This window comes from Papilio xuthus, unplaced genomic scaffold, assembly GCF_000836235.2.
Source record: "Papilio xuthus unplaced genomic scaffold, Pxut_1.1 DF825783.1, whole genome shotgun sequence".
Classification (NCBI taxonomy): domain Eukaryota; kingdom Metazoa; phylum Arthropoda; class Insecta; order Lepidoptera; family Papilionidae; genus Papilio; species Papilio xuthus.
In genome coordinates, this window is record NW_013532866.1 from 1,616,714 (window position 1) to 1,643,555 (window position 26,842).

Consider the following 26,842-nt stretch of genomic DNA (forward strand, 5'->3'; position numbering starts at 1 on the left):
AAATAATATTTGTTAAGACTTATTTCATTGAACAAGTATTTTAGCAAATATTTTGGAATTGTAGCGTAACAGTTTGTCTATGGTAAACGAACATAGAATAGGGTAAACAAATAGTAATAGTCAGTGTTTAATCTTATATTTAAAATTCTCGTGTCACAATTTTCGTTTCCATACTCCTCCGAAACGGCTTGACCGATTCTCACGAAATTTTGTGAACATATTGAGTAAGTCTGAGAATCGGCAAACATCTACATATTTTTAATCCCGCGCGGACGGAGTCGCGGGCTACAGCTAGTACTTCTATAATAATCCTTTCCTTACATCCTTGGGCGAGATTTTTTCGGCGCCACCTTTTTTTAGTGTCGGGGGAAATCATTCAAAAATAAGATGTCTTAAGGGTCATCGCAGGCGCTGCTACTGCTTAAATTTAGGGTAAACAAATAGTAATGGTCAGTATAGATATATTTCGTAGTGACGATGATTCAGAGATCCACACGGACGTTATTGACCTGTACACGACATGAATCTATTAACAGATACGACCTCGGCACCTCGTGCTTGCAGGTCTCTCTTCTATGTATCGGTACCTGATATACATACTATATTGTAATAGTTTTAAGGATAAAAAAGTTTAATTTTTATATGACCTTTAACATAACCTTAATTGGCAAAGGACCAATTTTTGTGAAGGTCAAAGCTATACAGTCTTGTTACTAAGCAGATTATCCGATTAATTCATTTATAGGGTAAAATACCTTGATTTGGGCACCTCATTGAGAATTCATCCTTAGCTCACTATACGTCCCCACCGAGGGGCTCGGAGCCTACCTTAAGTTAAGGGTGATTAGGCCATAGTCAACCAAACTGGTAGAGTTTAACAGTGGTAGAGCGCGCTTTAACATCTTCGCACGAATTGGCCCGGCTCGCCCGGTGAAATACCACGACCACACAGAAGACAAGCGTGAAGTGGAAGCTATTCCGCGTTTCGTCTGATGAGTGTGCGTCCCGGAGGCCTAATTTAGTCCTCTTTCCCTTCCACCCTTTTTCTTATAAGGAAAGGATGGGAAGTGAAAGTGGACTTTCCGGTGCATCCTCTCTTCCGTCGATCAAAGGTAGGCAACGCATATGCAATTGCATATGTCTATGAGCAACGGTCACTTCGCTATTTCAACGATTTCAGGTGGCGGCTCGCTCGTTTGCCACCTTATGATATAAAAAAAAACACTGGCCAAGTGCGGGTTGACTTTGAATTTCTTCTCAGATATGTGCAACATCACGATGTTTTCTTTCACCGTAACAATTATATTGCCTCGTATAATTTTATGTTTCTAAATTAAATAATAATCACCCTTAACTTAGGGTAGGCTCCGAGCCCCTCGGTGGGGACGTATAGTGAGCTGATGATGATGAAATTAATTAAAGTAGCCATATTTACAACTTGTTATGAATGAAACACTCTGAAAGTACTTTTAAATTCAATATTATTTTATTCTCTTCTTATAATTTAAATTCGACATGTTTTATTAAAATATAACTAATTACAATTTATTAAGGTTTAAGTTTGAAAATCTTATATTTAATATCTTTTCATTTTAACTAATATTAAAAGGTCAATTTAGAACCTTTGTCTATGTGACCTCTAATAAATGACCAGATATAAGATACAATTACCGATTTTTAGGGTTCCTTACCTCATAGGAAAAAAAACGGAACCCTTATAGGATCACTTTGTTGTCCGTCCGTCCACCTATCAAGATCCTTTTTCTCAAAAACGCGTGAAGGTATCAAGCTGGAATTTATTTTTTATTAACATAATAACTTAAAAATAAATCGAACATAAAACCCGTAAACTTCCAACTTGATACTGTCAACTAAAGTTAACTCATTTACTAAAAACTAATTATTCAAAACTAAACTTTTAGTACGCGAAAAGTAGATTTATATTTAACTAAAAAATCATAGGATTTAATTTCATTTTACTTTTTAATTTTTTAGAAATGTTTTCCCTCGACTGATTTGGTATATTTATTTAAAATTAGTAAAGTACATTTTACGAAACCTAAAGAATGTTTTCTATCTATAGTATGATTTTTTTATATGTAATCGATTTTTTTTTATAGAAAGTATCTAATTTTTTTCTCTTTTGAATCTTCATCAAAACTGTAGTATGTCTTCCATCCTCTCGTTCTCTTCGTCTATATGAATTGGCTGTAAACATAAAATAAAAATAATTTACATTAAAATTAATATAAAATAACTCATGGCTGTAACCTGGTGTGGTAGGCAGAGACCATGGACCTCTATTTAACGTGGTCCTGACACACCACTCTCACTTCTACATTCATACATCTCTGTTTCGGGTACTTAAAATACAGCCTTTCATGACTATTTCATAAATCTCGGTATTGGTCCGTCCAGGAAGACACTGTCATACAATTTCGCCCCATAAATTTGCGTTGTTAATCTCCTTTAAATGTCTCCAAACCATTTAAGCATACTTAAAAATTCTTTTACCCGAAGAATGACAGTTATTTGCAGGAGCTTAGTTTTCCGAAACATATGACTTGGGTAAGATGGATCTAATTAACCTAGTTAATCTTCTTATCTATATATCTACCAGCTAGAACGGGATGTCTATATATACTGATTCTTCTCTATATATGTAAGTACTAGCTGTCAACCGCGAATCCGTCCGCGCGATATTTAGAAAAAAAACTTAATTAGTAGCCTATGTGTTCTTCCAGATTATGTTCTACATATATGGCAAATATCAGCAAGATCCATACAGCCCTTCTGGTGATACTATAAACAAGCATCCATCTATACATTCACATTTATAATATTAGTAAGATTTACTAACTAATAACTCCGTCAAATAATGCGTCGCATGATCCTCTCTGTCCATAGCTCCATCCAATACCTCCGCGTCTTCTTGCCCAATAACTAACTCTTCCCAATCTTCTCTATTATCCTTTAACTTCTTTAATTTCTTCCTCGTTCTTCCTTCTGTCGCGGTTTCCTTCTTTAATTTATCTTCTGCCATCGGTTTTAATGTACTCTTTTTAAATGTTGTTAACTGTGTACTGGATCCGTTATTAGGAATGTGATCCAGTTTTGGTGGTGAATCTTGTCTTAATTTACGTGTACAATTCTTCTGAAATACAATGAAATAGTTGGTATCAAATATTATTAGTATTAAGTAGCCTGAGACTCCGTACGCGTGGAAAGAAAACTTAATTAATATGCTATCAGTTCTTCCAAACTATGTTCTACATCTATGCCAAATATCAGCGATATTCATGAAGTCGTTCTAGAGATACCTTCTAACAAACACGCATTCATACCTCCAAAGATACGTATTTATAATATTAGTAAGATTTAATATAGACTTAACCTATTAATTCAATTAAAATAAATAACTCACATGGCCATGCTCACAGCACGGTGTTGCAATAACGTTGGCTAAACCAACCAGGATAATCGCCATCGCCAATAAATCCTACAAAAAGAAAAAAAACTTGCTAAATTGCGATATAAAATTGAGCAACTTTAAGAGGAAAATCAAGCAGTGAAAGGTCATCACATGATAGCATTTAACAATATTTAATTAAGCAAGCCTTTTGAAATCAAGCACTAAATTAAAAAGATAGTACTAATTATCTGCACATTGAATTTAAAACATTTTACATGTCGTTCGTTTTTTAAATCCTTATCCATTTTAAAAAAGTACTTTAGAAGCCTTTTTTCCAATTACTTGACTTCCAGTAAAATACATATTTCAAATTATTTTAAATATCAGAACACGTACGTATTAAAATCAATCTTAGTGTGGGTCTATAGGTCTGTCCAGATTATAAAAATTATAAAATCAACCTTCGATATGACATGATACTCAAATAATTTAAAATTACTAAACTTTAAGATCCCCATATTAATATGAGAAAAGAAACGATGATAAATTTTAATATTATAAAAAATGGAAATTCCAAACTCACCATTAGAGCGAGATTTCACTTCACCACTGACACTTCGAACGATGAAACGTAACTGACCCATGTTGGATTAATTTGAGCAGATTTAAAACATTCAACATAAGATATACATTTTCATAACATCATTACGTGCTGTAACTACATCTAAATATTTTGAAAAACATCATCAAAACATTCATGTTGCGTCCACAAACTGAGACACTTTTCAAAATATTTAATCGATAATATTTTTTAAAACATTACAATTTTCAATAAACCTCTTTTGTTTTTCATTTAACCTTGAATTTCAAGGCAAAATTAATTTAAAACAACTTCCAAGTGAGTCTATTTAATTATTAAATCGATCGAAAGACGATTATAATTGGAAAGTAATAAGAAAAAAATCATAACTTTTTTTTTATATCATAAGGTGGAAAAAGGGCGAGCGGCCACCTAAAATCGCTGAAATAGCGAAGTGACCGTTGCCCATAGACATACGCAATTGCATTTGCATTGCCTACCTTTAATCGACGGAGGAGAGGATGCACAGAAAGAAAATATTTTTCCCTTTCCATGCATCCTCTCATCCGGAAAGTCCATTTCCACTTCCCATCCCTTCCTTATGAAAAAAAGGGTGGGAAGGGAAAGAAGACTAAATAAGGCCTTCGGGACGCACACTCTTCAGACGAAACGCGGAATTGCTTCCACTTCACGCCTGTCTTCTGTGTCGTGGTATTTCACCGGGCGAGCCGGGCCAATTCATGGGAAGTTGTTAAAGCGGCCTCTACCACTGTAAAATCATTGTTTTTTTTGGAAAAGTCAATAACCTCCCATTTGCTTTATAATCAGTCAAATCTAACTACAAGTTACAACATAACGGACATACATAATGCAACATAACAATATGGATGCAGACTATAATATGTTTATTTCTCATTTATTGTAAAAACATAATTGAATATTGATTGTTATCAAGTTGTGTTGAAAATTACGAATGGGATGCTTATTTAGTAAGATAGTGGGTTATTAATCTTACTAATATTATAAACGCGAATGGTTTTGGATGGATGTTTGTTTAAAGTTATCCTTAGAACGGCTGCATGGGGCATTGCTGAAACTTGACATAGATGTAGAACATAGAATGGAAGAACACATATCCCACTAATTTATTTTTTAATTCCGCGCGGACGTAGTCGCAAGCGACAGCTAGTCGATCGATAACTTCTTTATTTTTGTTTTAATATGTGCGGAAACTACATTATCTTCAAAAAATTCCAGGGTTTTCTCCCAAGTTTAATAAACAATAAAACTAAGTAATGATTAATGCGTAACTACTATAGAACTTGTTTACCTAATTAATCATTCCGATGATAAAAATATACAAAAGGTCAAAACGTCATGGCGACAATCATTAAAACAGCTGGTAACGAAATCATAGAGTTTAGTCATAAATAATAAATGCTACCTTACGGGTGTAGATAAAAAATATTCCTTTGTTTTTATACTTTCTTTTTTTTAATTATCAAGTGTGATAATGGCGGATCGGAAGTTCAAGTAAGTTTATATTTTGATATTATTACGAAATAAATCTCATAATTCGAATTAAAGACACAAGAGACGTCTCACTATTATCATAATACTTCGTGTGCATTTTATTGAGTCTTTATCTTAGTTTTTTACGCAACCACGTTATGGTCAATTTAATGGTATTTCTAAAAACATTGTTATTTAAATGCTGGCAGTTTATTTATAATTAATGATCACCTGAACACTAAGCAAACATTCAACTTTAAAAAAAAAGTAATCAGTTTTTTCTATGTAGTATTTTCCTAAAATCTTCCTATCTTATATTTATTATCGTTTCTTTTCAGAACTAAAATGAAATTAATATTTGTACTGTCAACTATCACTGGTGTTTTACCCTACCGTCGGCCATCTTGTCACGCATGCTTCGATGGAATCTGCCACACTCGGTCCAATGTCTTCACCGCTCATAAATTCTCCGGACAACTGGCTGTTGATAAAACCGCTAATATTCTCTATTTTCATTACCAAACAAATCATTCAATAGACCACACAGGAGCCTTCGATTTAAATAATATCAAATTCAATATAATCCCAATCCCAAAAATGGCATTTACTTTCGGGCGAGCAATCGACCAAAAAACTAGAGAAGTTTACATGTCTGGTACAGTTGCAATTTATAAATACAATCCAATAACTAAAAAGATCAAATCCATAGGACTAACAGACAAAACTATATGGCATTTACAATATAAAAACAAACTTTATTATTCTTTATTTAAATCTAACGGTATTTATATTTACGATAAAAATAAATCAAAGATTATCCCGCAACTATCGAGTTATCAAATAGATGATTTCGTTATCGATAAGAAGAACGATTTATATTTCATGAGCGAATCAATTATTTATCGATTAAAGAACGGCACTAAGAACGCAGAATTTTTCATAGATGAAATATTCTCACTGGCCATAGACAAAAATGGGGAAGTACATTTCATTCAGCCAGCGAGTCGAGGAGTTTATAAACTAGACTATAGCAAGGATAGTTTGGTAGAAATCGGTGCTTTTGGTAGTGGAACACCTTTTCGTATTGTATTTGATGCAGACAATAACATAATATATCACGATGTTGATGAAGAAAAGATATATTATATGACACCTAATTACAGTTTATGTGCGATCTCAACGAAAGGTAGAGGAAAAAATACAAAAAAGTTTGTATCAATGTCGAGTAAGTGATAAAGGTAGGCAACGCATCTGCAATTGTATATCTATAGGCAACGGTCACTTCGCTATTTCAGCGATTTCAGTTAGCCGTTCACCAGTTTGTCACCTTATGATATAAAAAAAGAAATGTAATAAGTAATAAATACAGTTAAAAATGACTGAATGTACGTGACTGGTTCAATTATAAACTGACGAAGTTCAATATTATTTTTACTGCGATCTTTTTTTCCAAGACTTTCAGACTAATATTTTATGAGTAAATTAATTATTATGAAGACTAAAAGAAAGACATTTGTAAACCTATTACTATTATTTATTTAGCTAATATTTATGATTTTTAATTTATAAGTATTAGATTTATGAAAGTTAGTCAAGACAACTGTGAATTAGCACCTAATAAAAATTATTTATATAAAATTTTTAACATCTAAATAAAATATGACTTTTGAATTTCTTCTTGTTTTCTTTATAATGAACATTTATAAATAAAATCAATTTGTAATAATGATTTTATTTAGAGATGAAATAAAATATTATTTTATCTCTAAATAAAATTCATAGCGATCCTGGCAGATTATAATAGCAAATATCATGTTTAGCTTATTGCTAATTATTTTAGCAGTAAAATTCCATATTTTTACACATAAAAAACCTTCCTTATATTTTTATTTTTAATTAATTTAATTTAAAGAATTACACAATTAATAATCCATTTATTTTTAATATGAAAACCTTAAAATTAAATTTCAATACAAATAAAACACAAATTAAAAATATAGACAATTGTAATTTCGAAAATAAAATATTAAGAAACAAATATCACAATTATGAATATTATAGTTACCCTGCCCCAAAAAAGCAAGTTATATTAAACCTTATCCTGCTAGACTTTAGTCTGCTTACATCTTCTCGAGCACCAAATAACATGAATCGGCTCAAATGGAAGGAAATTCTTCACACTTAGTTTATCACTTGGCTTCTGTCTGGAAATTGAAAATGTGTTTGACACCAATATTAGTTACACATCTAACTACATTTATACAAATATTACAACACTTGCTGTAGCCTGCGACTCTGTCCAAGAAATTCAAAGACATGTGTGAAGGCAACCCGAACCGGGCTAGCATTGATTATGGCCTAGTCACTAACTTAGGGTAGGCTCTGAGCTTAGTGGGGAGGTATAGTGAGCTGATGATGATGATGATGATGAAATTCTTACTTAATACATAATATTAAAAGTAAATAATAATGTACATACATTACATTCAATGTTATCCCGGACTTTATTAGCCATTGTCTCCTCCTTATATTCTGCTTCAAGGTTGAAATGCTAAAATATTATAACATTTTAATTGCTACTTAAGAAAATCACATAAAAAATTGTAACAATTTAATCTATTACAGACTACAATACAATAAACAAAATCTTTTACCCTAAAACCATGCTTATCTTATTAAAAAAAAAAAACTTCTAAACCCACCTTCAAGATATCCTTATTATTCAAATGATCACCCGGTCCCGTTTGTACAAAATGGCGGATCACATTCCCGCCCTTTTCAACTAACAACGCGCCCCCTGTTTGCACCCAATCACCTTTGTAATCACCACCTAGACCTAATTACACAAACATACAAATATACATATATATAAAAACCTCTAGAATCTCCGCATTCGGTAACATATCCGCGGGAAAGAGTTGCACGAAGTGACGTAACTTGCCGCCATTTTTGATCAACAATGCGCCGCCATTTTGTAAACCATCTCCGTTTAAATCGCTGTGCAAACCTATATTTTATTTACAGCATTTTTATTCATATTACTAATTGTTTTAAGCTAATTTCTAAAAAAAGAAAATTATCAAGCATCCGACTAACATTTCCATCTAATATTATAAATCCGAATGTTAATATGGATGTTTGTTAGAAGGTATCTCCAGAACGTTTGCATGGATCTCGCTGAAATTTGACATAAATGTAGAACACATAGGCTACTAATTAAGTTTTAATTTTTTAATTACGGGCGGAGGCGCGGGCGACAATTATATAGACAAATACTACTAGGTGAGCGTCGGTGGCTCAGTGGTCAAGCACTTGACTTGCAATCTGCAGGTCCTGGGTTCGAATCCCGCCATGTACCAATGTGTTTTTCCATTTCCGATTTACATATGTACATTTATCCGACGTTCTTACGGTGAAGGAAAACATCGTGATGCAACCTGCACATATCCGAGAAGAAATTCAAAGATTTGTGTGAAGTCAACCAACCCGCACTTGGCCAGCGTGGTTGACTATGGCCAAATCACCCCCAACTGTGGGTAGACTCCGAGACCCTCGGTGGGGATGATACTACTCTAATGACATTACATATATAATTACACAACATTAAACAGGAAAATGTATAAGAAAATTGCGCAATTATAACTTGTCTGAATCAATAAAATTACTCACCGATACTAACTTTAATTATTTTAATGTGTATTTAACCAATATTTAATATACATTAATAATTAAATCAACACTAAGTGTATCTTTAAGTCTATACAAATGATGTATACTTTACCCATTCCTCTTCCTTTAGCAATTGCTTCTCTTGATTGTTTCCAGAATAATGATGTGATAATTGAGACGACATTGAATCTTTTGAAGCCCAAAGTGTGATATGTTGATATATCATCCACATGATATAACTCTGAAAGTAAATAAAACTATTCAATAATATGCAACCTGCACATGTCTTAGAGGAGGTTCAAAGATATGTGTGAAGTCAACCAACCCGCACTTGGCCAGCGTGGTTGACTATGGCCTAATCACCCTTAACTTAGGGTAGGCTCCGAGCCCCTCGGTGGGGACGTATAGTGAGCCGATGATGATGATGATCCAATAATTTCTTATATATTCTCTCTCTTAAAATATGTATAGTATTTTTGTATATTATATTTCCTGTAGAATCTTACAGAAATGGTAAAAAAAACTAACCATAATTAAAAAAGGAAGACGATTAACAGTGCCTAACAGTTTATGAATGCATTTTTTTGTTAATTTTAAACCAAATAAAATGTAATGTGTTTAATTTTTAATTTGGAAGAGAACTATTAAAAAAAATAAACTTACCTCCATCAAAAAACTTTCCCTCCAAGAATTCCTTAGAGCCGGCATTCTCTACACCAATTCCAACCAGTTTTATGTTATTCTTCTTCAAAACTGGTGCTATCTCGCTCAACTGAAAAACATATTTGTATACAAATTAATATATATATTATATATTATAATAACAAAAAAGCAGATGTTCAACCCAGCTTCACTTCATAACAATCTTAATAATATTATTAATGTGAATATTTGGATGGATGTTTGTTATTAGGTAACTCCAGATTGGCTAAACAGATCTCGATTAAATTTTGCATACATATAGAACATAGTCGGGAAAAACACATAGACTACTAATCATGTTTTTTTTATTCCACACAGACGAAGTCCACAAGCTAGTAAATAAGATGAAAAGCAAAACATTAATTGACATACAGTTTACAATAGGACGTTAATATAATTACGATAGTTTTTTTCAATTTTAACATAAAATTAACTTGATCGCATGCAGAGAATCATTGTTTTCATCGGCAAGTAAACATAATAGTTATATGCAATTATTCCGACCTTGTACATATTATATCACAATGTTTACAAAACACACATTTTACGGCTTATTCCCACTGCCGAAACATAAACAGTGTTACACAATACACACAAACAGTTTAACAGTGGTAGAGCCCGCTTTAACATCTTCGCACGAATTGGTCCGGCTCGCCCGGTGAAATATCACGACCACACAGAAGACAGACTTGAAGTGGAAGCTATTCCGCGTTTCGTCTGATGAGTGTGCGTCCCGGAGGCCTAATTTAGTCCTCTTTACCTTCCCACCCTTCTTCTTATATGAAAAGCATGGGAAGTGGAAGTGGACTTTCCGGATGAGAGGATGCATGGAATGGGAAAATATTTTCTCTCAGTGCATCTTCTCCTCCGTCAATCAAAGGTAGGCAACGCACATGCAATTTACATATGTCTATGGGCAACGGTCACTTCGCTATTTCAGCGATTTCAGGTGGCCGCTCGCTCGTTTGCCACCTTAAGATATAAAAAAATAAAAAATAAACAAAAAGACATATCTGTTTTTAATAGAGAATGTTAGAGCTTACAATATATTTTTATAGTTTTTTGGCAGAGAGAACACAAGTTTCTTACCTCCTTAGCCCAGAGCCTGCACAGCATGCAGCCCCAACGACGAAAGAAGATCACCACAGCATCTTGATCTTGCCAGAAGGTCTTTAGTTCCACTTGCTGCATAAAAGATAAAAAAAAATTTAACAATATTTAAACGATCATTTAATTAGTACCCATAGATGATTTAATATTAATTTAGTTCTATCAATAATAGAATCTTTAAAATGTAAATAAATACACAAAATGTTGGCTTAGATATTTAATATATCAATAGATGGCACATTAAGAACTACACTATTCCATTTGATACAAAGTGTTCATTATGTCCACTCTATATCTAGTATTATACTTTAATCTCTGGAAATATCTCTATGGAGGATTTTAAGGATACTATACATAGACTGCTTTAGGCAGTTGCCGGCATCATTTTTTACAAATGATGTGAGGGCCTTTAAGAGTGTAGCTTATACCATCTTTAAACTACATCATCACTTAACAATAGGTGGGATTATGCTCAAGTACTAACTTATCTTACTAATATTAGATGGATGGACATTTGTTTCAAGGCATCTCTAGAACGGCTCAACAGATTTGGATGAAATTTGACACACATATAGAACATAATCTGGAAGAACACATAGACTACTTATTAGTTCCCCATGGACGGATTCGAGTGCGACAGCTAGTTTAGAATAATTGCTTGAAGCAATTTAATTTTATCAACATAAATGACAAGCGTTGAATTTTTTCAATCAAATTATAAACTTCAAATTATAGGCTACAAAAGGCTATAAATGCCTTACCTTGCATCAGTGACCATGTAGGATTTTATTTGTACCAACAGATATCTAATAAACTTCTCCTATACCAAATTTATATGATAAATTATATCTTATCATTTATGTTTGTGATACTAGTATTGCTTAATAAAGATCCATAAGATAAAAATGTATCTTACAAAGTTGAGTGCATCGGTGCAAAGTGCATTAGAATTTATTTCAATAGTGTTTTAAATATTAACTATGCTTAAAATGTAGTTTGTAGATTTCTTCCCTAAAATCTCACTATACCATCAGAAGTCAAATAACTTTCTTTCAACAATATTTTTTTATTACATATCATTTTATATCTAAATATCGTAATCATTATTATATAAAATCCGAACTCTGTTCTAATTATAAATAATTGCTCTTCGCTTCACTTTCATTACAACCGGTTTTTCGTGAATCCGTGTAATAGAAATATGAAATTGTAATTGAAATCAATTTAATTGGAAAATGAACATAATCGAAATAAAAATAATGCGGCAAATCGAAAATAAATGTATTTACTAAATAATGTAACAAAAGTTAACAAAAACAATAAAAAATTGTATCTTTACCTCTCCCCCAGGAATGCTTCTTATCTTATGCGATCCGATAACGTTAATATCTACAGACATCTTTGTATTGTTTCTATTTAATGCTTACTCTTCAATTTGATAAATATAAATGTTTTATGTTTTTTTTGTAATAAAACTGAATGACAACTGACAAAAATAAGTTCCTTCGTCGGAAACGGAAATCATAATGACAAAAACTGTCAGTCAGTGAAATAAATTGTCTATGAACGTATTCGTAACGATAAACAAAGGACAAAGAGTTGGAATGGATTACAACAACCTGAAATCACTATTATTAATTTCATTTTCAAAAATTCTTTCCGACTTCGTTTCCGATAATCTTGTAATTAAATGGGCTTTGCGTGATTTAAAATTATAAAAATATAAAATGGCAAATAACATTTTTTAATTGGCAGCACTGTTTTGTCGCGTTATTTTTCATTTTCACTTGATTGTGATTTGTGAGTTTGTGACAGTAGTAGTAGCCGCGTGTTGCACCGGTTTTAATTGTTATTAAAGAAATTTTCACACAAGGTAAGTTATTATTTAGTTTATTATGATAGCTTTAATGTTTCACACTTAACTGTTAAATACAATATTCGTATGGTTATTATATATACTTATATGACCTTGCACTTTTGCTTAGATCGATTGATTTTTTCTTACTGTACTATTTGCTATTGATTACAATAGCATTTCAATGTCATATTTCATGTCAATTATTGCCTAATCATACTCAGAGAGCTATTTAGACGGTAAGGAAAAGTGTTAACATGGTATGAATGCGTGTAATGATTATAAACTTGCTAAGTGTGGGTACGTGGGTACTTACGTCATTGTGGGTAATTATGGTGTAAATTATGCGTATACTATTGTGAGTGACCAGTTAGAATGGTTCCTACTACCAGGCAATTTAAAAATACCATTACGATATTATGCTTGTATGTGTACAAAGTATTATAAATGTCTAGGCATTTTGTGAGTCATGTTTTTTATTTATTAATAGACATGATATTTTGATCTGTATTTCCAGGCATTCCAATACTGCATTTTACTGACATTCCTCCTTCAGTTGGAACAAATATCATAAACTTTTGAAGCTAAATAAGAATTTCTAAACTAATTATTTTCCGATACATAAACCCTGGCAACTGATCTTACACTGGAAATAATGTTTCATTCAATTACATATAAAATATTAGTTGTATTTAATATCTCATCAGCACTTATTTAGTTAAATTTAAAAATGAACACCCTTTATAATAGAAAAAATTTTACACTGATATAAACCTCTAACTTCTAAAAAAACTATTGTTTAGTTAAAAACCCTAATTATAATTAAAATAAGGTTTGCGATTTAAGTCACAAGTTCACAATGGAATAAACAAATTCTCATGTGTAATTGTATCAAAAACATTAGCCTTTTGGCAGTCAGATAAATGTTACTCCACTCATACTTTTTTAAATTAAAAACAAAGCAATATACTTCTTCCGAGTGTTTCAACTGTACATCTTTTAGTAATAATATCTAACCTATTCATACCATGTGTATTTTTATATAAAAACTACTTGCAGTTTGTCTGTTTAGTGTTATCATTTAAAACATGATAAGGCATATCGCGGTTACACGGTAAACATTTTTAGTATTGTTAAATACTTAACTTCTATCTTTCTATGTTAAATATAGTTTTCAGCGACAATTGCAATACATATTTATTCTTTTACTAGCTGTCGGCCATGACTCTGCACGGAATTATATTAAACTTAATCAGTAGCCTATGTTTTCCTATATCTATGCCAAATTTCAGCAGGATCCATGCACTTGTTTTGGAGATATCTTCTAATTAATGTCCATGCATACAAACATTTGCATTTATAATATAAGATGTATGGTTGAAGATTATAATGATTACTAACCACAAAAAACAAATGAATCAATATGATATACTGACCTCTATAAATAGACTGGCTATGAGACATGGTATTTTGTGCCTATTTGATTTTCTCCATTTTAGTATTGATAGTAATGATTTGTGGTGGTGGTGTGGATTTGAACCAACAATTTAAATACAATTAACTGTCACATAACATCAATAGGTGCGTCTAAATCAGGACAAAGCAAAAGGTGTTGATTTCAAGCAATTGCCTATACTATTTATAGAGATCTGTGTGATAATTAGTAAAACATAACTATTTAACCTTTATTGAGCCCTAACAAAATTAATGTTAATAACATGCCTTTATCGTCATCTTCTTGCACTTTTCTACGCTTTATCATACATATTGTCGACATGGTGAGCCTGTACAAAACGATTTAATATTGTTTTAGTACTTACTTCCAATAAGATTGATTCTACGATATTGATATGTCTTGAAATACAATACTTACGATGACGTAAGCCGACCTAGTTTGTGTTACATTAATCAATACTGTATGGGATTAGCATTACCGTGAGTTTCCTAACCTAAATACCTGTTTAAAACATATTGTTATCACTGTTTTGTCGGAGATAATGACAGGGTTGACAATGTTTTATAAAGATTTTGAGCTCAAGAACCCACAGTTAGTTGTAGTAGGGGTTAGGCTTCTAGTTATTTATTTTAAATTCCGACCGCGCCTTCGTTTTAGTTTGTGGAATTTAAAAAAAATCTTAAGATCTCTATGTGCTCTTCCAAACTAAACTATAGGTTCCAAATTTCATCCCGACCAGTTCAGCCGTTCTAGAGTTGTATTGTGATTGTATCATTCCAAACTTTCGTATTGACATTTTCTTTTTATTTTTTTATCAGACTAGGTTTAGGTGAATGGGAAGATGTCCTATTGGATCGATCCAATGGGAAAACCCCGATGTGAAATGCAGCAGGCTTCTGTCAAATAAATAAAATATATTTCAATTCCTTATACTGTTTCGTCATTGCTTCAGTTTCCTTGCAACTGTCATGATTTAAAAAAAAAAGAAGTGACGTCATCTGTGAATGACTAAGGCTAGGAAACTAGTGGTTTTATATAAAAAGTTTCTGAACATTTAAATAGTCATTCAATAGCCGTGGCACTGGCCATTCGTAAAAACACCAAAGAGTATTTATGTATAGTGTACGTAAAGACTGATTTTTAAAATATTTTTTGAGAGGTGAGTTATTGTTTTTATCGCGTGTTCATATTTATTTTATTTTTAAGATTTTTGAACCAATTCATTTTCCTTTTTTTTTTCAATTTGAACACAGATTTTTATTGTTTTCTTGCCTGTCAAACTGATTGGCAATGTATTTTTTCGAACGGTTTTCCTTATAAGTAAAATGTTATAAATTTTTTGTTTATTTTATCCAAATTACAGGTTTTATTACTGTTTATACATTTATTTAGTTTTTTTTTTAAATTTTAAAGTGAATTATAAAGAATACGACAAAATCATGAGGGTTCGTTCGATACTTCAAGGTCGAAAACGTAAAGGTAACTACTAACTGCAATGCGTCGTATCAGCATAAATCTTGTAGATTAAACCAATTTAATATCAAAACTTTGTAAAGACCTTTTACGTTAAACTTTGTGGATAACGACATATTTTAGGAAACCATTTTTTAGACGTCCATCATTGACGTACCTATGTTTGTTTACAAAAAGGTCTTTGTTTGAAGTGGATTATTAATAATCGAAATTTCTAATAAAGCAATCGACATTTTTTAATCTTACTAATATTATAAATGCGAACGTATAAATGGATGGATGTTTGAAGATATCTGCAAAACTGCTCAACGGATCATTCTAAAATTTGCCATATAATATATGTAGAACATAGTCTGGAAGAACACATAGGCTATAATTGCGGGCGACAGCTAGTTTTTTTTAATAAATCGCTAAGTCATCGTCGGGATATAATTTAACGGTGACTAATTTGCCTGAGAAAACTTTACAACATAGACGGATGTGAATGCAAAATTATTTATCATGACGTCATCGCTTCAAACGGACTGGAGGTTGGATATGTAGAGTAGGCACTTGGATTTGATTCCTAAAAAAAGGAAAAAACCCAATAGGGCCAGGGAAGGATGGATAGCGTGAAAAATAACATGATTAAGAAGGTGACGATTGAAATGACGAAAGATTCGATCGAAATGGCGGCCAAAAACTGGGGCGTTGACCCTACATGAGTAGGACAAGGACGGGGAGATGTTCTACGGTATGAAAGAGATAGGCGATATTGTCATATTGATATAGATACATTTTGATTATTTTTATAAGTTTGGTTTCTTATTTGATAATGAAATGTCTTGTTTACAAAGTTTTGACCTTGAATCGCAATAAACGTCGTCCTAGTGTCCTTATAGGATGATATTTCAACCAGAGTTCAGCCTTCACGTATCGTTAATCAGAACCTTGTATTGTAACTGACATTTTGTTATAAAATAGCAGATTATTGCAATGAATGTGATATTACTTGTTTGCAACTATATTTTCCTATATAAGACGACAAAAAAAACAAGCGGTCATCTGGTATGCTATTAGCAATATGCTTCGCGCCAAATGATAACTGATAATGTCTAAAAGTTGCTAAGGCGTATCATAATAGTAAAATGTAATTTTCTCATTGTCTAGGTAAAATGTCGATCCACATCAAGGACTCTGAGGACCTGAAGACCAGGCTGGCGGAGGCTGGTGAAAAGCTGGTGGTGATTGACTTCATGGCCACCTGGTGCGGGCCCTGCAAGATGATTGGGCCCAAGCTAGATGAGATGGCCACTGAGATGGCTGACTCTATTGTTGTGCTGAAGGTCAGTTTAGCCTAGAACGGTATACTTAAAGTCATTAATTGTAATTTTTATTTAGTCTTTAGAGGTTATGTTTTTCGCGCGTATATTGGCTTTTGTTCTGACAGAATTTTATGAAATAAAGAATTTACTTTATAATCTATTATTTGAAATGATATAAGATATTGCAATGGCCGCCATGCTGATTTTCAATGGATAATAAGTAATGCTTTTATATACATAGTCTCGACGAAGGCCACTGCAAGGTCGAGGCCAAAACTAGTTTAATATATTCCGTTTAGTAGTTCAGTGCTAAAAGATTACTCGAACAATGCATTTAAGAAGAAAATGTGCATTACTACGCGTCATTTAGATTACTTTTAAAACAATATTTTTAATCTGAATTAAATTAAATATAATTACAATATTTATCTTGTTGATTGTCGAAAATCATTTAAAATTCAAACCAGTTCGTAAAACTAAAAAAATAACTTGTTTGTTTATTGTTGGTTGACGTTCAGCCAGTTCTTTTTTTTGGACTGTGAAGGAAAATTATTTATAAATTAAACCCAAAATGGTTTTTACAGTATGATGAATGATAAAAATTATATAATACCTATATTAATAATAATTCGATTAAGTTGTGCAACACAATGGCATTTGATTAATATTTTTCCTTAGGAGATTATTATTGTTATTGGGTAGGTCAGTTTTTTTTATTAAAATCTAGTTTATATGAATTAAACATTTTACAGGTGGATGTCGACGAATGCGAGGACATTGCGACCGAGTACAACATCAATTCAATGCCGACCTTTGTTTTCGTAAAGTCTTCTAAGAAACTCGAAGAGTTCTCCGGAGCTAATGTCGACAAACTCAAGAACACAATTCTCAAGCACAAGTAAACCGTTGACTAAGGGCTGTACGCCGCTGCCCTGTCCACCCCGGATACCGCAGCCGGATTTAATATATACGATACATAAAATATGAAAAAAAATAACTAGCACCTAAAGTAACTTTTATTTCGTCCTCTATGCAAAAGTTTTTAATATGTGTAACTTTTTTTTCTCTTTAAATATATGTCAATAAGTTAATTTTGAAATGCATTAAATAAACATATGATTTAAATACATATATTATGTAATTCATTTTAATATCGATTTTCAGGGTTTAAATAGACTAAGGTGGTTGTTTTTTTTTCTTTCACAATTTTTGAATCTGTGATTAACCACAATGTGTCTTAAAGCACGAGATAAAATTTATTTTACGCACGAAAATTGCATTTAGATGCGTACATGCCCGCAACGGGTGCGCCATTGTGTACTTTGGTTTTTTATATATGTGTTACACACTATTGTTACTACATTAAAGATTTTGTGAAAAATAACTATTTTTGTAACCCCTTAACCCTTAAGTTACGAATTAGGTGGCTACATTAGCAAATAGTTCTAGAAAGGTAGCTCAAGCAAAAAAATCAGCGTTACTCGACCTCAGACAAGATGGTTTGTATTTTCCCTATAGTGTCTATTTAAGATAGATTAGTTTGACAATTCACTAGATATGCAGCCAATTTGTATTGGTATGTAATTGAAACTGTAGCTTTGCCATGGAATAACAGAAGATAGTTACTATTTTTGATGATCAACGAACCTGCTAGCGTTCGCAAAGGGCTTACAGTGCCTTGCGGGTTCAATACAACAATGGGTTCAGGGCTCTGTTGGGACTGCCGCGCGTCTGGGATGTTTGCTGATGCTGGTGTTGACGGCTTCGCCGCATTGATCAGGAAGACAGCAGCATCCCTGATGTGCCGAGTGCGGGACAGCGCCAATAGCTACCTGCAACTCATTGTTGATGGAGTGGGATTGGACTGGCCATGTGGACACGTCTACATGTACCCTGAATAATTTTATGTTTTTTTTTTGTGCTAGAATTCAAATTTGTATTTTTGTTTTGTATGGACCATGTGTCTGAATAAAAGATTTATTGTTATTAAAAGCAAGCTAGAAAACTAAAATGCAGTCTGCTAAATTTTTTTTATATAAATTCCATTGTCATCAGGATGCTTGGATAAGTAAAGATGGTTCTGAATTCCAAAATTAAACTAACTAAAATCTAAAGAAGTGGTCTGCTTACCCAATAACTAAGATTTTTAAAAATATGTCATATACAGATAAGTATTATTAAAAATGTATTGAAAAGATTTCTTATTGCACAAAATTTCGATCTTCGTGTTTCATAATCTATATTTGTAGTTTATGGTTTATTGATTTGTCTTATGCCAGATTTGACATTGACAACTCTAATTTTTTCCAACCGGTGTCTGGTGTGTTGGTTATTTTCTATTTCTAAGCGTTTGGAAAAAAACTATTAACTGAGTTTATAATATAAAAATGGAAAACGACATATTTGACTCACTTGGCGACTTAGGGTAAGTTTAATCTTAATTCTATTCAAGCACATCAATGAGAAAAAATTCAATATGGTTCGAGAAAAATTTCGATGTAGATGAAACAAGAATCGTACAATCTTTTAAATGATTTATAGAAGGTTGATACGTTGTTTTGTGTCTTATGAAGCTGGAAACTTCTCGTAAATTCCATAACAATGAAATTTTCGAATTCGTACATTTTTTACTCTAGACGTCTACAATTAAATTAAGGTGTGATCAACGTATCTAAAACTTCTTCATTTTATTTATAATTTTAGGAAAAAATATATACTATATATTACGCTCTGCGAATTTAACGTGATATTGTTTAAGAGATTGAAGATTGGAAGAAAATATGACTCACTTATTTTTATTTACGAAAGGAGTTTTTAAACTTGATTGCTTTAATATGAGTTATATAGTTATATAAGCCAACATTATTTTCAAGAGATTGTGAAATCATATAAATATTGTGCAATTCTGTTTGCTACGTCAGATTTGTGTTCATTCTTAAATTTAAGAAATAAACTCAGGTCTTTTGATGAAAAACCTTCAAAGTCAGCAACACATCTGCAGTTCCTCAGGTGTTGTGGATCTCAACTTATGTTGATCACCATGATGTTCCAATTACTCGTTTGCCCCGATTTCTTAAAAAAAAAATCATATACCAAAGATTCCAAAAATAGATTAAACCTTATGGTGATGAATCAATGAAGTTATTTTAATTCCAATTACAATAAATATGACATTAATTAATAAGTTATGCAACTTAATAGAGTAATAGAACATCCCCTATATGAGCATCTTTTTCAAAATAAGCAGTAAATTATCATAAATCATTAAAGGCCACCTGAAATTGCTGAAATAGCGAAGTGACCGCTGCCCATAGACATACGCAATTGCATATACGTTGCCTACCTTTAATCGACGGAGGAGAGGTTGCACGCAAAGAAAATATTTTCCCTTCCCATGCATCCTCTCATCCGGAAAGTCCAGTTCCATTTCCTTATAAAAAAAAAGTAGGAAGGGAAAGAGGACTAAATTAGGCCTCTGGAACGCACACTCATGAGACGAAACGCGGAATTGCTTCCACTTCACGCCTGTCTTCTGTGTGGTCGTGGTATTTCACCGGGCGAGCCGGGCCAATTCGTGCGAAGATGTTAAAACGTTCTCTACCACTGTTCTATTTCTCTTTTGTTTTAGATATGACGGCCCATTATCTGATCCTGATGCATTCTCAAAAGCTATTGACGATGGACTCAAGTCTTTGGACTTTATTAAACTCGTATGCGAATTGGCTGGAGAACTGAAAACATTATGTAAAGTAGAAGAATCAGTTAATACGATTAATAGTTTGGAGGAAACAAGCTCTTTTATGTTGGAATTGAGTTCCTTTCTCAAAGAGTTAGGTTGTCCATACAGAGGATTGATTTCAGGTGAGTTAGTATGCATTATTCCAAATGAATGAATATTGAAATGTTATAAACAAGCCTTACCTCATAATTTATACTATTTTTAACGGTTTTTTTAAGCTTATTCTATTGTACATTTATTAAAGTTTTGGTTGAAATTGTTATTCTTCCCTGTTTACAATTTAATATGATACTTTGAAGTGGTTTGTTACCTTTATTGCTAATGATACAATTTAATATTGATTGGTATTGTAAATCTAAAATGGTTGCCATTAATTAATGACAGATAATATATTTTAATCCACCCGCTAAATTTAGATAAATAGGGCTTCGCTTTTAGAAAACAGATATAGTCAAACCAGAATAAGCGCGAAACCTCTATAAGTTAGGCATTGTGTTGTCCTAAATGACAAACTCCTACAAGCGAGAAAAATGTTTCATTCACTTGAATTCTTGCTTTATATACAAAAAAAAATTGTTAAAAATTTTATTGTCTTTTTCAGGACATATGTCATCTAGATTACAGACAAAAGAAACAAGAGTGACGTTACTTGACTATTTGATATCGGAGATAATGGCTGCTAGGATGGTCAGTGTTGATTGTCCAAATGAAAACCAACCACCAAATATGGATATTGTTATGGTAAATGTAAATTTATTATCTACAGTCTTTCCCAAAGTGGACGATAACGCCCCCTTGTGGGCGCTGCAGGTCTCAAGTTGCGGGTTATAGTAAAAGTTTCCTTTAGAATTCTCCGTTAATATACATATATAGGTCACAATAATTCATTAATTTAATTTGAAGTTATAGTGGTTTTTAAATATGTGAAAATATGGGGGCGCTAAAAAAATATTTATTCTCAAAGTGGACAGTAGACAAAATAAATTTGGGAACCACTTATCTACACTAATATTATAAAGAGAACTTCATTAATCGCTTTGAATAGGCTCCAAAACTACTTAAGCAATTTGAAAAATTCTTTCAAAGTTGGAGAGCTTTACAATCCCCCTACCCTAGTAATATATGGGATATATTTATAACGAGATTTTAAAATTCCGCGCAAAAGAAGTCACGAGCAAATGCTTGTTTAACTTTCCAATTCTTATTAGATCTGTAGAAAAGATTTTGCTAATATTATAAATGTGAATGGATGGATGTTTGTTACAAGGTATCTGCAGAGCGGCTACATTGATATCACTAAAATTTGACACAGATATAGAACATAGCCTGGGAGAACACATAGGTTACTTATTAAGTTTATTTTTAATTCTGTGCAGACAGAGTCGCAGGCGACAGCCAGGTTTAAGAATAAACCAACGCTTGAACTTTATCAAAGTAGTGTGGGCAATAGTAATATGTTTTATGCACAGATTTTGTCTCTTGTTTGTTGAAACTCACTCGTTTTACTTATGTAGTAATGTTTTCCAGCAAGAATCTCCGACCGCTAAAGCATTGAAAGAAATATTAATTGCTTTGAAATTTAACAAACCTCCACCCAATATTACACCAGAGGTGCTGTTCTCTAAACTGGAAGCAAAATTAAAGGAAACTATTCAAAAAGAAGGTAGGATTTTTTACATGTTATATAAATATATATGCAAATGTTTAGATGGATGGATGTTTGTTTAAAGGTATTTCCCGAACGGCTTAATGGATCTCTGTGAAATTTGACATAGATGTAGAACATATCCTGGAAGAACACAGGCTACTTTTTTAGTTTTTTTTTAACCACCTGGACGCAGTTGCGGGCGACAGCTAGTAACTCATAAAATGGTTTAGTGTTTAGTATTGTAACTTTTGGTTATCTTAACATTTTGTCTGATTTTAACAACTAAATATTGAATCTTTTCAAATTGTCTAATATTCAAAAATATTCCTGGAATAAACTACTAATAGGAACTTTTTTAAGGAAACCTGGGTAAGCGAGAAAACTAAGTCATTGTCTCTGATGGACCACAATACGCAAGAAAGATATTGTTGTCGCTTGGGCTCTTGTTTATCCAGTTCCAACTGTTTTATATGACATCAACCCATTTAATATTAAAAAATATTATATACTCTTATTAAGACTGAATATTGTCATCCCATTGTTGCTTTTATATCCGATTTTTATTGTATATCCTTTTTCAGGTCAGCAGTTAGTCGGGAAGCCATTGTATAACAAAGCGTTGACTGAGAAAGATTGGAAAGAGTTGGATAATATTTTCACCGAGATGTATGATGAATATAGATTGAGACGGGAAACTTTAATATCTAGGCTGGAATGTACTATACAAAGTTTTGAGGTATGCTTACATTGACTTACTTACAAACACTAGCATAAAAAAAATATAAAAAACACTTTTTAGTTTGAAGAATATGTGCAAAAAACAGTACAAATGAAGATTCTGTAGATGTCAGTTCTAATAACTAAAAAACTAAAAATATCTATGGAAAATCAAAGACAACAATATCTATATATATTACTTATATCTATACAATTTGAAAAATGAATGTGTGTATGTAATTTTTGTCTGTCTGTCCATGTTTGTTCCGGGTAATCTCTGAAATACATGTACCGATTTTATTAGGACTTTTACTAGAAGGTAGCTTATGTGGGCAAGAGTAACTTAGATTATTTTTATTTTAATTCCTTGCTAAGTTGCAGACACGTGCTAGAGTACTAATAAAAATCATGTAGGAATTTCAGAGTTGCCTTGAACTTTGTCTACGAGTTTTTGTATTTTATTTTTATACCTCCCGCTTGCCAAATGTCTTTGTCATCTCTATTAGATTCTACACAAACAAACCATGGCTATTGAATAATAATTAACTTATTATTTTAGTGGTCAGATCGTCTCAAAGGTAAAAAGGATCAAATGCAAGCAATATATAGACCAAAACGTGAGCAGATGAAAGTTAAACCGGAGGTGAAACTTTGTGATTTTCTTGCTGCGAGAACATCATTATTACATGTTGATAAAACTTCCAGCGCTAATGTAAGGAAGAATACACAGTCTGAAGTCAACAAAGTCATCATTGGTCAGGTTAGTTGAAGTTAAAAATTATTCCTCTAGACCAGTCTTTCCCAAAGTGGGCGATAACGCCCCCTTGTGGGCGCTGCAGGTCTCAAGTTGTGGGTTATACTAAAAGTTTCGTTTAGAATTCTCCGTTAATATACATATATAGGTCACAATAATTAATTAATTTAATTTAAAGTTATAGTGGTTTTTAAATATATAGAAATATGGGGGCGCTAAAAAAAAAGATTTTCCTTAGAGTGGGCAGTAGACAAAATAAGTTTGGGAACCACTGCTCTAGTATGTTGAAGTCAAAAAAAAATAATTGCTCAAATTTGTTGCATCATCAGATCCGTCCCCACTGAGGAGCTCGGAGCCTATCCTAAGTTAGTGACTAGGTCATAGTCAACCACGCTGGCAGTGCGGTTGACTTCACACATATCTTTGAATTTTTTCAAATATATGTGCAGCATCACGATGTTTTCCATCACCGTAAAAAGCTGCAGAATCAGAAGCACCTTATTTCACATAAATAGAAGTTAAAAGTCACATCATCAAAAGTTTAATTGTCCCGGCTCGCCTGGTGAAATACCACGACCACACAGAAGACAGGCCTCAAGTGGAAGCAATTCCGCGTACAGTCTGATGAGTGTGCGTCCCGGAGGCCTAATTTAGTCCTCTTTCCCTTCCCACCCTTTTTCTCATAAGGAAGGGATGGGAAGAGGAAATGGACTTTCCGGGTGAGAGGATGCATGGAAGTGGAAAATGTTTACTTTCTGTGCATCCTCTCCTCCGTCGATTAAAGGTAGGCAACGCATATGCAATTGTTTGCCATCTTATGATATAAAAAAAACAATTGTTCTTTATTGTTATCATTCATATAATTTGTTAGTTGAAGTTAAATCATAATTGTTAAACTATGTCGAGGTATATAATGTCATCAGTTTACACATTATATATATCTTTCTATGAAATATGTTGTACACATATATATATATATTTTGATTTCCAGGTACCTGACCGAGGTGGTCGTCCCAATGAGCAACAGCCCCCACCTCCGGAGATGCCATCTTGGCAACAGAGATCTGCGCCTCAGGTAATAAACTGATTTTACTATTAAATCTCTTCTTATAATATATATATGATTGTCACATTTCTCTTACCAATATTATATATAACTAGCAATCGCCTGCTACTCCGTCGACGTGGAAATAAAAAAAAACTTAATTAGTAGGCTATGTGTTCTTCCAGACTATGTTCTATATGTATACCAAATTTCATCGAGATCCATGCAGCCGTTCTGGAGAAATCTTCAAACAAATATCCATTCATCCATCTATCAATCTAAACATTCAAATTTATAATATTAGTATTATTCCATGTCCCTTTATGATTAACTCAACTATCTATATTATAATATAAAAAAGAAATATTTGTATTTTTGTATGTAATAAGTAAACTCCTATTGCACCGAATACAAAAGTTCATTTACTATCAGAGAGTTATAGTACAACTAAGTATTTTTTTACGTATTGCAGGGTGGTCGTGGTGGTGGTCAGAGAGGTGGACGTGATGGCAGTGGAGGGGGACGCGGCAGGGGAGGGGGCGGCAGGGTACAAGGCGGCTACAATCAGGGACAGCAGGATCAAAATAGGTCAGTTAGTCAACTTACACAATTATTTATAGCTATTAAAAATTCTGAGAAGAAATTCAAAGATATGTGTGAAGTCAACCCGCACTTGGTCAGCGTGGTTGACTATGGCCTAGTTACCCTTAACTTAGGGTAGGCTCCGAGCCACTCAGAGGGAAAGTATAGTGAGCTGATGATGATTAACTATTTAGTTGATGTAAATCTTGCTTAAAAAACGAATGTTTGGATGGATGGATATTTGTTTGAAGGTATCTGCACAATAGCTGCATATATCTTGCTGAAATTTGTCATAGATAGAGAATGTAGTCTGGAAGAACACATAGATTAAGTTTTTTAAACGAGGACGGACTTGCGGGCGACAGCTAGTTTATAAGATTTTTTTTTTAAATTTAATCTTTATATATATATTTTTTAATTTCAGGTCTCTTAATCAAAATTACAACCAAAACCCGAATCACCGTAATTACCAAACGTTTGAAGTGCCGCCGGGCGGTTATGGTCAGAATTTTCAACAGAATCATGGTTATAACCAAAACCAAGGTTACAATCAAGGTTATGACAGCGCTGGAACTTATAACCAAGGTTATACTACACCAGGTATGTGTATATATTTACTAGCTGTCTCCCGCTATTGCACGCGGAATTAACTAGATATGTAGCCTATGTGTTCTTCCAGATTATTTTCTACATCTATGACAAATTTCTCCGAGGTCCATTGAGCTGTTCCGGAGATACTTTCTAACAAACATCCTTCTAAATATTCGCATTTATAATATTAGTAAGATTGAATTAATATTTAAAAAATACGGTCATTTCTCATTATCTTAATAATATTATAAATGCGAATGTTTAGATGGATGTTTGTTAGAAAGCATCTCCGGAACGATTGAATGGATGTCACTGAAATTTATCATTGATGTAGGACATACTCCGGAAGGACACATAGGCTACTAATTAAGTTCTTGTTTTCTAATTGCGTCAACTTGTCTTTGTTAAAGGTTAATTTTTAATAATTCCAGGTTACAGAACATACCATCCTCAACCAAACCAAGGGCAGGGTTACTCTCAGGGACGGTATGAAGATGATCGTAGGGGCCGTGGAGGATATAGGGGACGACGTAATTAGTAATCTTACTAATTTTAGTAATTATACTAATTTATATCACGTTCCAAATAAACGCCTTGAAGTTATTTCATCATATTTTGTGGGAATTTTTGGCATAAAGTTAAATAAAATTGATAATTATAATAGAGCTTAAATGTGAGAAAAGGTTTTTTTTA

General features: G+C 32.8%; 4 protein-coding genes and 1 long non-coding RNA gene across 10 annotated transcripts; 3 read left to right on the forward strand and 2 right to left on the reverse strand.

Annotated features, from left to right (window-relative positions):
• Positions 1 to 1,770: 1,770 nt before the first annotated feature.
• On the reverse strand, positions 1,771 to 4,056 carry LOC106125731 (uncharacterized). 2 transcript variants are annotated; one of them, XM_013323033.1, is made up of 4 exons: positions 3,996 to 4,056; positions 3,425 to 3,499; positions 2,861 to 3,151; positions 1,771 to 2,208 (listed from the first exon to the last, which is right to left on the reverse strand). In XM_013323033.1, the coding sequence occupies exons 1-4, from the start codon at positions 3,996 to 3,998 to the stop codon at positions 2,155 to 2,157; spliced, it is 423 nt and encodes a 140-aa protein (XP_013178487.1). In that variant the 5' UTR covers positions 3,999 to 4,056; the 3' UTR covers positions 1,771 to 2,154. The 2 variants fall into 2 exon arrangements, with proteins under 2 accessions (XP_013178487.1, XP_013178486.1); XM_013323032.1 differs by having other exon boundaries at positions 2,861 to 3,154.
• Positions 4,057 to 5,432: 1,376 nt separating this feature from the next.
• On the forward strand, positions 5,433 to 6,093 carry LOC106125703 (uncharacterized). The gene is made up of 2 exons (XR_001228277.1): positions 5,433 to 5,525; positions 5,843 to 6,093. It is a non-coding gene; the product is annotated as an uncharacterized LOC106125703 (long non-coding RNA).
• A 1,399-nt stretch (positions 6,094 to 7,492) lies between these two features.
• Positions 7,493 to 12,521, reverse strand: LOC106125689 (prostamide/prostaglandin F synthase). 4 transcript variants are annotated; one of them, XM_013322980.1, is made up of 7 exons: positions 12,325 to 12,521; positions 10,965 to 11,060; positions 9,837 to 9,945; positions 9,286 to 9,414; positions 8,381 to 8,511; positions 7,984 to 8,055; positions 7,493 to 7,704 (listed from the first exon to the last, which is right to left on the reverse strand). In XM_013322980.1, exons 1-7 carry the CDS (start codon positions 12,382 to 12,384, stop codon positions 7,609 to 7,611), a joined length of 693 nt encoding a protein of 230 aa, XP_013178434.1. In that variant the 5' UTR covers positions 12,385 to 12,521; the 3' UTR covers positions 7,493 to 7,608. The 4 variants fall into 4 exon arrangements, with proteins under 4 accessions (XP_013178434.1, XP_013178433.1, XP_013178436.1 ...); XM_013322979.1 differs by lacking the exon at positions 8,381 to 8,511 and adding an exon at positions 8,207 to 8,340 and having other exon boundaries at positions 12,325 to 12,516; XM_013322982.1 differs by having other exon boundaries at positions 7,611 to 7,708; positions 12,325 to 12,519.
• Positions 12,522 to 12,785: 264 nt separating this feature from the next.
• Trx2 (Thioredoxin 2) lies at positions 12,786 to 18,457 on the forward strand. Of its 2 annotated transcripts, none has more exon segments than NM_001312826.1 (3): positions 12,786 to 12,858; positions 16,919 to 17,094; positions 17,826 to 18,454. In NM_001312826.1, coding segments are annotated over 2 exon segments (321 nt in total). In that variant the 5' UTR covers positions 12,786 to 12,858; positions 16,919 to 16,923; the 3' UTR covers positions 17,976 to 18,454.
• A 907-nt stretch (positions 18,458 to 19,364) lies between these two features.
• LOC106125654 (protein FAM98A) lies at positions 19,365 to 25,772 on the forward strand. The gene is made up of 9 exons (XM_013322934.1): positions 19,365 to 19,498; positions 20,702 to 20,934; positions 21,414 to 21,553; positions 22,340 to 22,475; positions 23,042 to 23,196; positions 23,737 to 23,937; positions 24,923 to 25,006; positions 25,449 to 25,653; positions 25,753 to 25,772. The coding sequence occupies exons 1-9, from the start codon at positions 19,461 to 19,463 to the stop codon at positions 25,770 to 25,772; spliced, it is 1,212 nt and encodes a 403-aa protein (XP_013178388.1). The 5' UTR covers positions 19,365 to 19,460.
• Positions 25,773 to 26,842: the final 1,070 nt, after the last annotated feature.

Excerpts from the sequence above, each read along its gene's own strand:
- LOC106125731 (XM_013323032.1), bottom strand. Across the intron at positions 3,155-3,424 it reads CGTGCTGTGAGCATGGCCAT|AAGAATTGTACACGTAAATT; the intron begins GTGAGTTATTTA and ends ATTGTATTTCAG. Across the intron at positions 2,209-2,860 it reads ATTATTTGACGGAGTTATTA|CCAATTCATATAGACGAAGA; the intron begins GTTAGTAAATCT and ends TTATGTTTACAG.
- LOC106125689 (XM_013322979.1), bottom strand. The coding sequence starts at position 12,384 with ATGTCTGTAGATATTAACGTTATCGGATCGCATAAGATAAGAAGCATT. Across the intron at positions 11,061-12,324 it reads GAAGCATTCCTGGGGGAGAG|CAAGTGGAACTAAAGACCTT; the intron begins GTAAAGATACAA and ends TCTTTTATGCAG. Across the intron at positions 8,341-9,285 it reads TGCTAAAGGAAGAGGAATGG|GTCTAGGTGGTGATTACAAA; the intron begins GTAAAGTATACA and ends TTGTGTAATTAG.
- LOC106125654 (XM_013322934.1), top strand. The coding sequence starts at position 19,461 with ATGGAAAACGACATATTTGACTCACTTGGCGACTTAGG. Across the intron at positions 23,197-23,736 it reads GTACTATACAAAGTTTTGAG|TGGTCAGATCGTCTCAAAGG; the intron begins GTATGCTTACAT and ends TTATTATTTTAG. Across the intron at positions 23,938-24,922 it reads ACAAAGTCATCATTGGTCAG|GTACCTGACCGAGGTGGTCG; the intron begins GTTAGTTGAAGT and ends TTTGATTTCCAG.
- Trx2 (XM_013323190.1), top strand. The coding sequence starts at position 15,736 with ATGAGGGTTCGTTCGATACTTCAAGGTCGAAAACGTAAAG. Across the intron at positions 15,776-16,918 it reads TCAAGGTCGAAAACGTAAAG|GTAAAATGTCGATCCACATC; the intron begins GTAACTACTAAC and ends CTCATTGTCTAG. Across the intron at positions 17,095-17,825 it reads ACTCTATTGTTGTGCTGAAG|GTGGATGTCGACGAATGCGA; the intron begins GTCAGTTTAGCC and ends AACATTTTACAG.